The sequence below is a fragment of the Agelaius phoeniceus genome, unplaced genomic scaffold, assembly GCF_051311805.1.
Source record: "Agelaius phoeniceus isolate bAgePho1 unplaced genomic scaffold, bAgePho1.hap1 Scaffold_113, whole genome shotgun sequence".
Lineage (NCBI taxonomy): Eukaryota > Metazoa > Chordata > Aves > Passeriformes > Icteridae > Agelaius > Agelaius phoeniceus.
The window spans coordinates 2,357,966-2,370,227 of NW_027509877.1; the positions used below are offsets into that span (position 1 = coordinate 2,357,966).

The 12,262-nt window shown below is 53.7% G+C and overlaps 2 protein-coding genes across 2 annotated transcripts in view; one reads left to right on the forward strand and one right to left on the reverse strand.

Annotated features, from left to right (window-relative positions):
* LOC143693007 (uncharacterized) overlaps positions 1-12,262 on the forward strand; it is a 244,343-nt gene that overhangs the window by 177,718 nt on the left and 54,363 nt on the right. The window lies entirely within an intron of this gene.
* Positions 4,185-5,117, reverse strand: LOC129132375 (olfactory receptor 14J1-like). Its single transcript, XM_054651447.2, has one exon. The coding sequence runs from the start codon at positions 5,115-5,117 to the stop codon at positions 4,185-4,187; it is 933 nt and encodes a 310-aa protein (XP_054507422.2).

A 12,262-nucleotide genomic window follows, 5' to 3' on the forward strand; every position in this document is an offset into this window, starting at 1 on the left:
TGGGCTGGACAAGCCCAGCTCCCTCAGCCTCTGCTCACAGCCCAAGAGCTCCAGCCCCACCTTGGAGGCCCTTCCCAGACCCTGCTGCAGCTGCCAGACATCTTTCCTGCCCTGGGCAACCCAACCCAGGCCACAGTGACCTGGATAATCCCCGTCCTTGATGTCCTGGTGACACAGCCCTGGCCCCTTGTCCCCATGTCAGGCTCTGGGGTGGATCCTGTGGAACATCCTTTGGTGGAGGCTGTGGCTCCAGGTGGGCTGGGGGGATCCCAGGGGACAGGGACCCTGCTGGGCATGAACAGCATTGGACTTGTTGGGAGAAACTGTGAGGGGGAGCTGGGGCCGAGTGACCAACCCAGTCACCTGACACAGCCCTGCTGGGATGGCACACAGCCCCTCTGGGATGTCACAGCTGGCTCTGTGATGGCACAGCCCCTTCTCTAATGTAACACAGGCAGTCTCTGATGTCACAGCCAATTCTGTGATGTCTTAGTCTTCTCTGGGATGTTAGACCTCTGCCCAGTGATGTCACAGCTGGCTCTGTGATGTCACAGAGGCAGTCTGTGATGTCACAGCTGCTCAATGACCTCACATTACCCACTCTGTGATGTCATATCCCACTCTGTGACCTCATGTTACCGGATGATCAATTGTCTCCACCAGGTGAGCTCACACCTGGAGCTTGTTCTCCACATCCCCAGGCCTATGGAAACCACACAAGGCCCATTGTGTGAGAAGGGGAACTGGAAGTTCAGCAGCCTCAGGGTCCTGCCAGCTCAGCCAGGCCCACTGGAACATTGGGGTCCCCACCACCAGGGACCACCAGAGAGAGCCCCAGGACAGAAGAACACATGGGTACAAGGGAGGGGAAATCTGTTAATGATTTTGGGGAAATGATTATCATATGTATGTTTAGTCCAGGACAATCAATGAATATGTGAGCAAAATACAGAATATAAACAGAAACTTTCCTGTACTTAGCCTGCAGGGCTTTGGGAGGAGCTCTCCCCCGTGCATCCAGCTGAATAAAGAATGCTGCTTCTTAATGCTACACTGGGGATAAGGAGTTTTCTGTTTTACCGAATTTTTGGTAACACTCCCACTGCCAAGGAAAGCTCTGTCTTCTGCTGTTCACAAACAGAGAAGGGCTGGGGGCAGATGTGGGGCTCAGAGGCTGCCTGGGGCACAGTGACCATGAAATAATCAAGTTTTCCATGTTCTGTGAAAGAAGGAAGGGCAGCAACAAAACTTCTGCACTGGAATTAGGAAGGGCAGACTTTGGCCTGTTTAGGATGCTGATTTGGGAAGTACTGAATCAGGCACTGATTTTTTAAAGAGAAACAGCCCTTTAAATCAAGTGGGGTCCAGGAAGGATGGACACATTTCAAGAAAGTGATCTTAAGGGGGAAGGAGCAGCCTGTCCCAGTGTGGCAAAAGATGAGCTCGAGAGGAAAATGACTGGCCTGGCTGCCCATGGAGCTTTTGTGGGAACTTAAGGGAAAAAAGAGGATGCATCATTTTGAAAAGAGAAACAGGCAACTCAGAAAGTGTTTAGGGATGTTGTTATGTTATGCAGAAAGAAGAGGAAAGAGGTGAGAGCCCAATTAGAGTTTAATCTGGCCACTTGTGTGAAAAATAATAGGAAATTTTCTATAAATAAAATAGTAGCAAAACACCAGATAAAGAGAACCTCTACTCTTTGTTGAGTGCAGTGGAGAATAGAGTAACTGAAGAAACGTCTGAACTGTTTAACATCTTGTCTGTCTCAATGTTCAATATTAGGACAGGTTGTCCTCAGGACAAGTGTTCTCCTGAGCTGGTAGATGGGCACAGGGAGCAGAACAGCCCCCTGGAATCCAGGAGGAAGCAGCTGCTGACCTGCTGAGCCACTCAGATGCTCACAGGTCTATGGGATCTGATGGGATCCATCCCAGGGGGATGAGGGAGCTGGGGATGAGCTCCCCAGGCTGCTCTCCATCATTTACCATCAGTCCTGGCTCAGCAGGGAGGGCCCAGAGCACTGGAGGTGCCAGTGTGAGCCCGTCCCCAGGAAGGGCTGGAAGGAGGAGCTGGGGAACTCCAGGCCTGTCAGCCTGACCTGGGTGCCCGGCAAGGTTATGGAACAGATCACCTTGAGTGCCATCACAGGGCACCCACAGGATGGCCCAGGGATCAGAGCCAGCCAGCGCGGATTTAGGGCTGGCAGGTCCTGCCTGACCAACCTGGTCTCCTTTTATGCCCAGGTGACCCAGCTGTGGATGTGGGAAAGGCTGTGGATGTTGTGTGCCTGGACTCCAGCAGAGCCTTTGACTTTGTCTCTGACAGCATTCCCTGGAAAAGCTGCAGCCCACGGCTTGGGCAGGTTCCCTCCTGGCTGGGAGATTTAAGAGCTGGCTGGAGGCTGGGCCCAGAGAGTGGTGGGCATGGTGCTGCACCCAGCTGGTATCCAGGCACTGGTGCTGTCCCCAGGGATCTGTGCTGGGCCCAGTCCTGTTTAATATCTTCACTGATGGTCTGGGTGAGGGGATCGAGTCCAGCATTCACAAATTGCAGATGGCACCAAGCTGGGTGTGAGTGTGGATCTGCTGGAGGGCAGGACAAGAAGACCCAGCCTTAAGCTGCACCAGGGGAGGCTGAGGCTGGACAATAGGAAGGAGTTCTTCACAGAAAGGGTGAGTGGGAACTCGAATGGGCTGGCCAGGACAGAGGTGGCAGAGTCACTGTCCCTCTCCAGTGGCACTTAGTGGCATGGTCTGGGTGACAAGGCAGTATTAGGGCATTGGTTGGACTTGATGATCCCAAAGGTCTTCTCCAGCCTATTTGATTCTGTCATTCTATGATGATTGGGACACTCTGGGGCCATTGTGACACTGCAGGGCCTCGTGGAACTAAGAGGACCATGGTGACACTGTGCATCCCCACAGAACCAGGGGTCCATGGTGGTGCTCTGGGGCCAAATGGAACCAGGGAGTGCCCCATGACACTCTGGGTCCTTGTGGAACCACAGAGGCCATTGTGACACTGCAGGGCCTCGTGTAACCAAGGGGTTTCACCATTTTGACACTGCAAAACCAAGGAGGCCATTGGGAGACTGCAGGGCCCAGTGGAACCAAGGGGCCGTTCTGACACTGCGGGGCCTCATGGAACCAAGGGGACATTGTGACACTGCAGGATCCTGTGTAACCAAGGGGCCACTGTGACACGATGGGGCCTCGAGGAATCTGGAATAATGCTGTGACACTGTGTGGCCTGGTGGAAACAAGGAGTCCATTGTGACACTGAGGGGACTTGTGGAACCACAGAGACCATGGTGACAGTGTGGGACCTCATGTGACCATGGGGCCATTGTGACACCCTGGGGCCCATGGAACCAAAGGGCCACTGTGAAACTGCAGCACCAACGAGAACATTGTGGCACTGTGAAGCCCCATGGAACCAAGGAGACCAGTGTGACAGTGCAGGGCCTGGTGTAACCAAGCGGCCATTGTGACACTCAGGGACCCCATGGAACCAAGGACATCTTTGCATATGACACCACACCGGGTATGAGTGTTGACATGTAGGAGCAACAGAGGGCTCTGCACAGTGACCTGGACAGGCTGGATCCAGGGCCCAAATCCAACAAGGTGAGGTTTAACAAGTCCCAGTGCTGGGCCCTGCACTTTGGCCACAACAGCCCCTGCAGCACTACAGGCTGGGGACAGAGTGGCTGGAGAGCAGCCAGGCAGAAAGGGACCTGCAGGGACTGATGGACAGCAGGCTGGACATGAGGCAGCAGTGTGCCCAGGTGGCCAAGAAGGCCAATGGCTCCTGGCCTGGATCAGGAATGGTGTGGCCAGCAGGAGCAGAGCTGCCGTGGCAGCACTGATCTGCCCCCAGCTCTGCACACAGACATTGCTGCTGCAGCTCCAGAGAAGGCAACACAAGGGGATCACTGCAGAAAACTTTGCTGGGAGATCCTTTACTTCCTTTAAATACAGAAAGAGCACAGCCCCTCATTTACACAGTCTGTGGCCACAGGGAAGGTGGAGAGAAACAAAATGAGAAATGGCACAAAGAATGACATTTCTTTGTGGACAATATGAAAAAACTAAAACAAAGGAAAGAAATCTCCAAAATGAAACCAACAAGAAGTATCAAAAACTAGTTTTATTACAAGTAATTTGCAGAAATTTTCCAGCAGTTTAATGTTCCTGAAAGCATCCAGTCATCAGTCTCCTCACTGCAGCCTTGAGCTCCTGGTTCCTCAGGCTGTAGATGGGAGGGTTCAGGGCTGGAGGCACCACAGAGTACAGAACTGACACTGCCAGATCCAGGGATGGGGATGAGATGGATGGCGGTTTCAGGTGAGCAAATATGGCACTGCTGAGGAACAGGGAGACAACGACCAGGTGAGGGAGGCAGGTGGAAAAGGCTTTGTGCCGTCCCTGCTCAGAGGGGATCCTCAGCACGACTCTGAAGATCTGCACATAGGAGAAAACCATGAACACAAAACAGCCAAATAGTAAGCAGGCACTAACTGCAACTAGCCCATGTTCCCTGAGGTAGGAATGTGAGCAGGAAAGCTTGAGGATCTGTGGGATTTCACAGAAAAACTGGCCCAGGGCATTGCCATGGCACAGGGGCAGAGAAAATGTATTGGCCGTGTGCAGCAGTGAATAGAGAAAGCCACTGGCCCAGGCAGCTGCTGCCATGTGGGCACAAGCTCTGCTGCCCAGGAGGGTCCCGTAGTGCAGGGGTTTGCAGATGGACACGTGGCGGTCGTAGCACATGATGGTCAGGAGGAAATACTCTGCTGAAATGAAGAACAGAAAGAAAAAGAGCTGTGCAGCACATCCAGTGTAGGAGATGTTGCTGGTGTCCCAGAGGGAATTGTGCATGGCTTTGGGGACAGTGGTGCAGATGGAGCCCAGGTCAGCGAGGGCCAGGTTGAGCAGGAAGAAGAACATGGGCGTGTGCAGGTGGTGGCCGCAGGCTACGGCGCTGATGATGAGGCCGTTGCCCAGGAGGGCAGCCAGGGAGATGCCCAGCAAGAGGCAGAAGTGCAGGAGCTGCAGCTGCCGCGTGTCTGCCAATGCCAGCAGCAGGAAGTGCCTGATGCAGCTGCTGTTGGACATTTGCTGTGATGCCTTATCATGGGGATCTGTAAGAAAAGTAATCATGGAATAGTTGGGTTTGGAGAGGACTTGAAATATCCCAGCACAGCCTGGGGGCACTTTCCCCCCACTGCCTGCCCAGGGCTCTGCTGCCTGGAGCTGTCCCTGCCAGCAGCTGCTTCCCTGTGCCCAGGGCTGGGCCCTGCCAGTGCTGCCAGAGCCCAGCCCAGCCCTGGGGGCTCAGCTCTGCCCTGCAGAGCCCTCCCAGCTCAGGCACTGCCCAGGGGCAGCTCTGGCTCTGCAGGCTCTAATGGCAACGTCAGAGCAATCCTGAGGAGGCTGGAGAAGCAACACTGATGCTGCCTCTAAGGGCTGATTTCTGTCACTGCCCAATTTATTCAGATCTGAGAGAAAATTTTTTCATTTTTCTCAGCCTTAACTGAGAGATGAATATCTATGGGCAATTTCCGATCCAGGAAACCCAGAGCAGTAGATTAAAAAAGCAGGATTTTCCCTTTTATGCAGCCCCTGCCTCACTGTGCTCCCTGTATAATCTACTTGGAAATGTTCTGCAGTTAAATGCCATGCTGGGAGCAGTCCTTGAACAATGCAGCATCCTCCCCACACAAGAAGAACACTTCCAGCCTCACCAGCTTTCTCCTGACAGCCAGATCTTGTCCCCCAGTGCTGGCAGCAGCTGCCAGGGCTGGCTGAGAGCTGTCCCTGGCAGGCAACAGAGTCCCTGCCCCAGCACAGTGCCCTGGGCTGCAGGACCCTGCTCTGCAGGACAGCCCTGGGCACCCCTGGCTGCTCTGCACAAGAGACAATCAGAGAATGTACTCACAGGCTCTGCAGGTATTGGCATGTTCCAGCTTGAGGAGATGGCTCCAGGAGCTGCAGCTGCATTGTCCTGCAGCCAGAGGTTCCTGTGCCAAGGGCTGGCAGTGATTGTGCCCCAGGCGCTTCTCAGCCCCTTCCCAGCCCTGACTGATTGAAGCTCTCTGTGCCTCTGTGCTGTGCCCGGGCTGGCTGCAGGCAGTGCCCCAGCCCTGCTGGGCTGGCACAAGAGCTGCTCATCAAGAGAAATGTGCTTTTGAAGCTCTTCTTGGTGAGCAGGAGCTGCCTCTGTGCCTGGAGCCCAGCCCAGCTCAGCAGCACAGACACAGCACAAGGACTTTAATGAGCCTTTGGGGCTTTGTGCTCAGGCCCTGAACATCAGTCCCTGAGAGGCAGCTGAAGAAACTTCTCCAGAACTCCAAGGCAGAATCCAACTCCAAAGTTTCTTGGACTTTTAATGGGTCCCACTGAGGGACACGACTGAGCAAGTGTCCCCAGGCCCCAGGCAGAGCAGAGAACTGCAGGCAGTGATGACAGGTGGGGACAAAGAGAAGCCAAGTCTTGGTGCCCTGGGGCACAGCAGGGTCTGTGCCAGCAAGGGCTGGGAGGAGACACCTTGTCCTGAGGCCCTGGGGCCTCCTGGCACAGCCCCAGCCAGGCTGGGCACTGTCAGCCCCTTGTGCTGCCCTCAGCATCCCCCCCTAGCCCACATCCCAGTGGCCTCAAGGATCTGCTGCAAGGAGTCCCTGGGGAGCCTTGCTCAGCAATGGCCCTGGGGGCTCCTTCATGCTCCCTGCAGGGGCTGCAGGTTTTTCAAAGGACTTTGGGTTTGGCTTTTGCCTTGGAGTCTCTGAGAGGTTTGTGCAATCCTGGCCTCCAATTAACTGCTGTAATTAGTCCCTGGAGAGGCTTTGTCAGTAACAACACTCAGTGGGGCTCATTAATGCTTCAGGGTACTTCAGTTATTTGAAGGTACTTGGGGTTTCCCTTTTGATACAGACTCTGTGAGAGGTTTGTGCAATCATGGCCCCAATTATCTGCATTAATGAGTCCCTTGAGAGCTTTGTGCTGACACTCAGCGCTGCTCAGTAATGCTTTGAGCTTCTCAAATTTTTAAGGTAGTTTGGAATTTCCTTTCCACATTGAGACTCTCAGAGGTTTTTGGCCAATCCTGGCCTCCAATTCTCTCCTCTAAGGAGTCCATGAGGAGCCTGTGTTGGGGATGGACCTCAGTTGGACCCATTCATGCTTTGAGACACTTTGGGGTTTTCTTCTGACTTTGACTCCTGGCAAGGTTTGTGCAATCTCCTCTCAGGCCCTGAGGTTCAAGGGCTCAGCTCCAAATGCACCACAGGGCTCATCAGGATGCAGCAAGTCCTGACAAACCATGGCTCTGCCTTGATTTCCCTCTGCTCTAATGAAGTTTATCAGGAATGTATCTGGAGTGATTTTGGTTTGTTAATTTGAGATTTCTCAGCCAATTCATCTATTAGTTCAGTGGGATCAGTGTTGGCTAATTACCATTGCACTCCCTGGAATATATTTACTCATTTCCTGCTGTGAGACAGGATTAGGAGAAGGGCAAAGTAGGCTCAAAATTTTAAAAGTGTATATAGAAAAGTTTATTACCAGTAAATAGAAGAAAGAGTAATAAGAACCTGAACACTTCTCCTCTCCCTGCAACCTTTTCTTTCTTACTGACAATGCAAGGAGACAAAATCTGAAATTTTCATTCAGTTTACACCATCTAGAACAGTCTTTCTTCAGTTCACTTAGGGAGAGGAGTCTCTCTTTCATGCTATGGAGACTTCTCCATAAGAAAAAAGTTCACTTGTGGCTCTCAATTGCCATGAATAGCAGCTGCCCGGAAAATCTGCAATTGTGAAATCCCTTCCATTTTTCACAGCTTTTCCCACAGCTGTGTTTATGGGCCATGTCAACTTACGGGGTATGAGTTTAAAGATGAGCTGTTGAAGAGCAAAGATTCTCTTCATCTATTTCTGAAATCATCTTCATCTCTGACAACAGAGATCTTCTTCTTCTCTCCATGAGGGCACAGGATGTCAGCACTCTTCTCTCTTTCTCTGTTTAAACTTTTCATGGGATCACAGCTACTTCAACATTTGCTTTCTTTAGCATGGAGGTTTTTGCAGAACAAGTCATCTCCCCATATTTTAAATGGATTATAGAGAAAAAGAGAGTCTGATATATTAATTACATCCTTCCCCATAGCTTGACAAGAGGATTTCACCCCAAGATCAAGGCATCTCCTCATCCCTCCCATCTGGGACTCAACTTCCCCTTCACTGACCTCGGTGTCTTCATGTTGCTCCTCTGTGTGCCTGCACTTTGTCCTTTTCTCTCACTGGAGGGAGGATGGAAGCACTGAAAGAGTTCATATCTCACCCGGGACCTGCAGATGGTTCCGTGACCCCGGTCGGGCTCGGTGCTGTTTTACGATGGAGGTTTCTGCAGCGGCTGCGCTGGGGCTGTGTCAGGATGGGCTGCGCTGGGGCAGGGCCAGGATCTCAGCAGCCAGGCCAGAGCACAGCAGCAGCACGGCCGGGGGCCGATGGCTTCTCCTGCCCCTGCCCGGGGCTTGCGGCTGAACCCCAAGGGTGGCAGAATCTTGGCCGAGCCGGCCCGGCCCGGGGCTGCTCCTGGGGCCCGGCGGATCCTGGCCGGGCCCGGGCTGGCGGCGGGGCAGGGCTCAGCAGTGCCCAGATGTTCCCAACTGCAGCCATGGCCCGGCCCGGCCTCGGCCCCACGGCCTCCCCTGCCCTGCCCGGCAGCCAATGGGGCCTGGCGGGGTCCCTGGGAAGGGGCCCAGCCCCACGGCAGGAGCCGCCCGGCCCGGCCTGGCTGAGACGGGGCCGGGTCAGCCTTGTTAGCTCTGTGCCAGACAGAAGGGAAAGAGACCCTCCCAGGCTTTCCCGTCTTTAACATGTGTCTTCACAGAGGCGTGTACAGTTTCCTTAGTGGTTTAACAGATTGTCAATTCTCAAAGATAATTACTGATTGGGTTTTTTGTCAGACACGGAGGAAACTGCTAGCAGCTCCTCTTAGAACATGACTTCCGTGATGCAAAACCACCACAACAGCACAGAGCACAGAGCTCCTCTGTCCATATGTAGTGCTCATGTGCCCGAGGCCTCAAAACCCCTCCTTGGGAGATCTCTGGGCCCTACCCAAGGTGTTTTCAAATGAAAACATTCAGCTCAGTGTCTAAGAAAATCACCAGAGGACAGGGCCAGCCTGACCTTTCTGTCCTGGCTACTTTTGTCTGGGAGCAATCCTTGGAAATAAGGAAATTGGGAGGCCAAATGCTAATTTTTGTCTATGGCCCTTGGACATGAAAACCGGTTCTTTTCCGTAGGAATGAAGGAACAGAGCCAGTGTTTCAGGGGCAGATGAGAGGTGGCCACCAGAGGCCAAGGCCAGCCAGAGCTGGCAGGTTTTTTTCTGGGAGATACCATTGCATTAAGGAAATTTTTAGGGAGAGTACCAAGTTTGGCAATGGGCATCTGTCACAATCTGCTCATACAAGTGGGGGTCGTGATGGTTCATTAACTGATCTCAGAGTGCAAAAAAAAAACACGAAGGGGATTTCAGTATTAATCAAATAAATGCACCTTTTATTGAGTGCCCACAGCAAATGCAATAGAAGGATTTAGAAAGGAGATAAAGGATAGAGAGAGAGAGAAAGAGAGGGGGGGGAATATAGCTACCAAACAGAGAGACTAAATCCTCATGTGGTCCAGCCAATAGATCTGTCTTGTCACGTCAGGGAGAATCTCAAAGTCTTGGTTAACTCAGGGGTCTATTATAGTCCTCTGCTGAGGGGGGAACAGGTAAAAGACAATGAAGAATAAGTCTCTTGAAAACGGGTACAGACAGTCCATGTTCCAAAACAGGATAAGTCAATCTCAGCAGTGAGTGAGAGCAATTGTTTTCTTGGTCCAATGACCACACCTGGGCAAACATCTCACTTCAATCAGGCCAACCCCTCCCCGTGTTAGGGTTCTAGGGGTCTCAGTCTCAGTCCTTGGGAGGGGGCTTCAATCTCTGTCCATCACGGTGGTCGTGAAGCAGATGAAGGATTTTCCATGGGGGACCACCAAAGTTACCCCAGAAAGTTCATTTGGCCAAGAGGTGGGGAAATTCATGGGCTATTGTCATGAAGCAGGTGCCAGAATATAGGGCGAGCTGCTCCTTTGCCAGCCCCCTGCTCGAAGCAGCAACCATGGCAGCACTGCAAACACACCTGCAAACAATCCCTTGGTGAGCATCCACCACAGCCAGGCCAGAGCTCCAGTCAGGGTCCTCAGGGTCCTGGTCTCTGTCCTTGGGACAGTCGTGAGGCAAATGAGGGAAACTTCAGACCGTCTCTTACAGCATCTGAAAAGCCAGATGGTTCTTTCCCATAGCAAGGAGAGCATGGAGCGCCAGTGCTCCAGGAGCTGATGAGAGGCAGCCCTTGACATCAGCCAGACCTGTCAGGTGGCCCCTGGGAGGCCAAGCCAGCCAGACCTGTTCCATCTTCCCTCGGTTCTGTGGAGGCCCACAGTGTCCCAATGGTCCCCTGCTTCCCTGAGGACCTGAGGTGCCATAATGCCCCCTTGGTGACACCAGGCCCTGAAGGGTCCCAATGGTCTCCATGGTGCCATCAGGCCCCACAGAGCCATAATGGTCTCTGGGTTCCATGAAGCCCCGCTGTGTCACCATGGCCCCTTGGTTCCATGGGCTCCAGTGGTGCCACAAGGATCCCCTTGGTTCCATGAGGTCCCCACAGTGTCCCAGTGATCTGCATGGGAAGGGAAGAACCCAGCCCCAGTGTTGCAGGGGCACCCACCAGAGGCCAAGGCCCACCAGACTTGATGGTACTGGCAGGCTGTGCCTGGGAGCAACCCTTTGATATACGGAATTTTAGAGGTGGAATCCCAATTTCAGACATGGACACCTGGAAGAGAAGGATGGTTCTTTTCCATAGGAAAGAAAGCACGGAACACTGATCCAACAGTGACATTTGGGGGTCTGTGGGGGCTATTGGGGATCCTTTTTGCACCTCATGACCCAACAGGAACGTCTCTAATAAACTTTGCCTGAAGCTCCCACTGTGGCCATGACAGGAACCCCTGTGAGTGTCTGGGCCATCCCGGCTCTTTGGCAGCCTGGGGACTCCTGGGATGTCACCGTGGAGCCCCCGTGAGTGCCTGTGACAGATCGGTGCCTGTCCAGCCCAAGGTGCCCTGGGATGTCACCATGGAATGGCTGGGACTGCCTCTGACCACAGGGCTCTTTTCCATCCCCAGAAAGCCCTGGGAGGTCTCCGTGGAGCCCCTGTCTCTGCCTGTGACATTCCAGCTGTGGAACAGCCTGGAGACGCTTGGAAAGATCCCATGGAGCCCCTGTGAGGGCCTGTGACAAATCTGATCCTTAGCAGGCAACCATCACCAGCCCCCTGTTGCTGTGGTCAGTTTCCATGGCAACCATCCCTGCCCCCTGTTGCTATGGTCAGTTTCCATGGCAACCATCACCCGCCCCCTGTTGCTATGCTCAGTCCCTTGGCAGCTCCATGGAGACCCCATCCCAGGGGTGGTTGCCATGGACACCAGCTCAGGCCTGCAGCCAGAGTCCGTTGCCATGGCAACCATTGGCAGCCCCATCCCCAGGCTGATGGGATACCAGAGCCACAGAATTGGGGGAGCTGGGAGGGACCCATCAGGATCCTCCAGTCCAACTGCTGGCCCTGCACAGGACACCCCAACAATGCCAGCCTGGGCCTGGCAGCGCTGGCCAAACGCTGCTGCAGCTCAGAGAGCCCTGGAGCTGGGACCCTGCCCTGGGGAGCCTGGCCAGGGCCCCAGCAGCCTCTGGGCAAAAACCTTTTCCTGACATCCAACCTGAGCCTGCCCCGACTCAGCTGCAGCCGTTCCCTCCACTCCTGTCCCTGGGCACAGGAGGGAAGAGGTTCCCACAGCCCCAGCCAGGGACCCGCTCCCAAGGCTGCTGCCATGGCCACCCGGGCTGGCACCAGCTGGGATGCTCGGTTTCCACGGGCCGGGCTTCAGGAATGGGATTCCCCAATTTCCTGCTCCTGCTAAAACCGCGCTGCCCTCGCTGCCCTCCCACCTCCCATGGAAAGCACAAAAGGCAAAAATCCCGGGCTGGGATAAGAACAATTTTATTGGGAACAGCAACAAGATAAGGAACAAATGGAACAGAAACAGTATTGATAACAGAAGGGATCAATAAAACTGTTTACAGGGAAAACTACAACATCAACTACTGGCTCTTCCCAGTTTCGTATTTCCCCTGCCTGGAAAGGA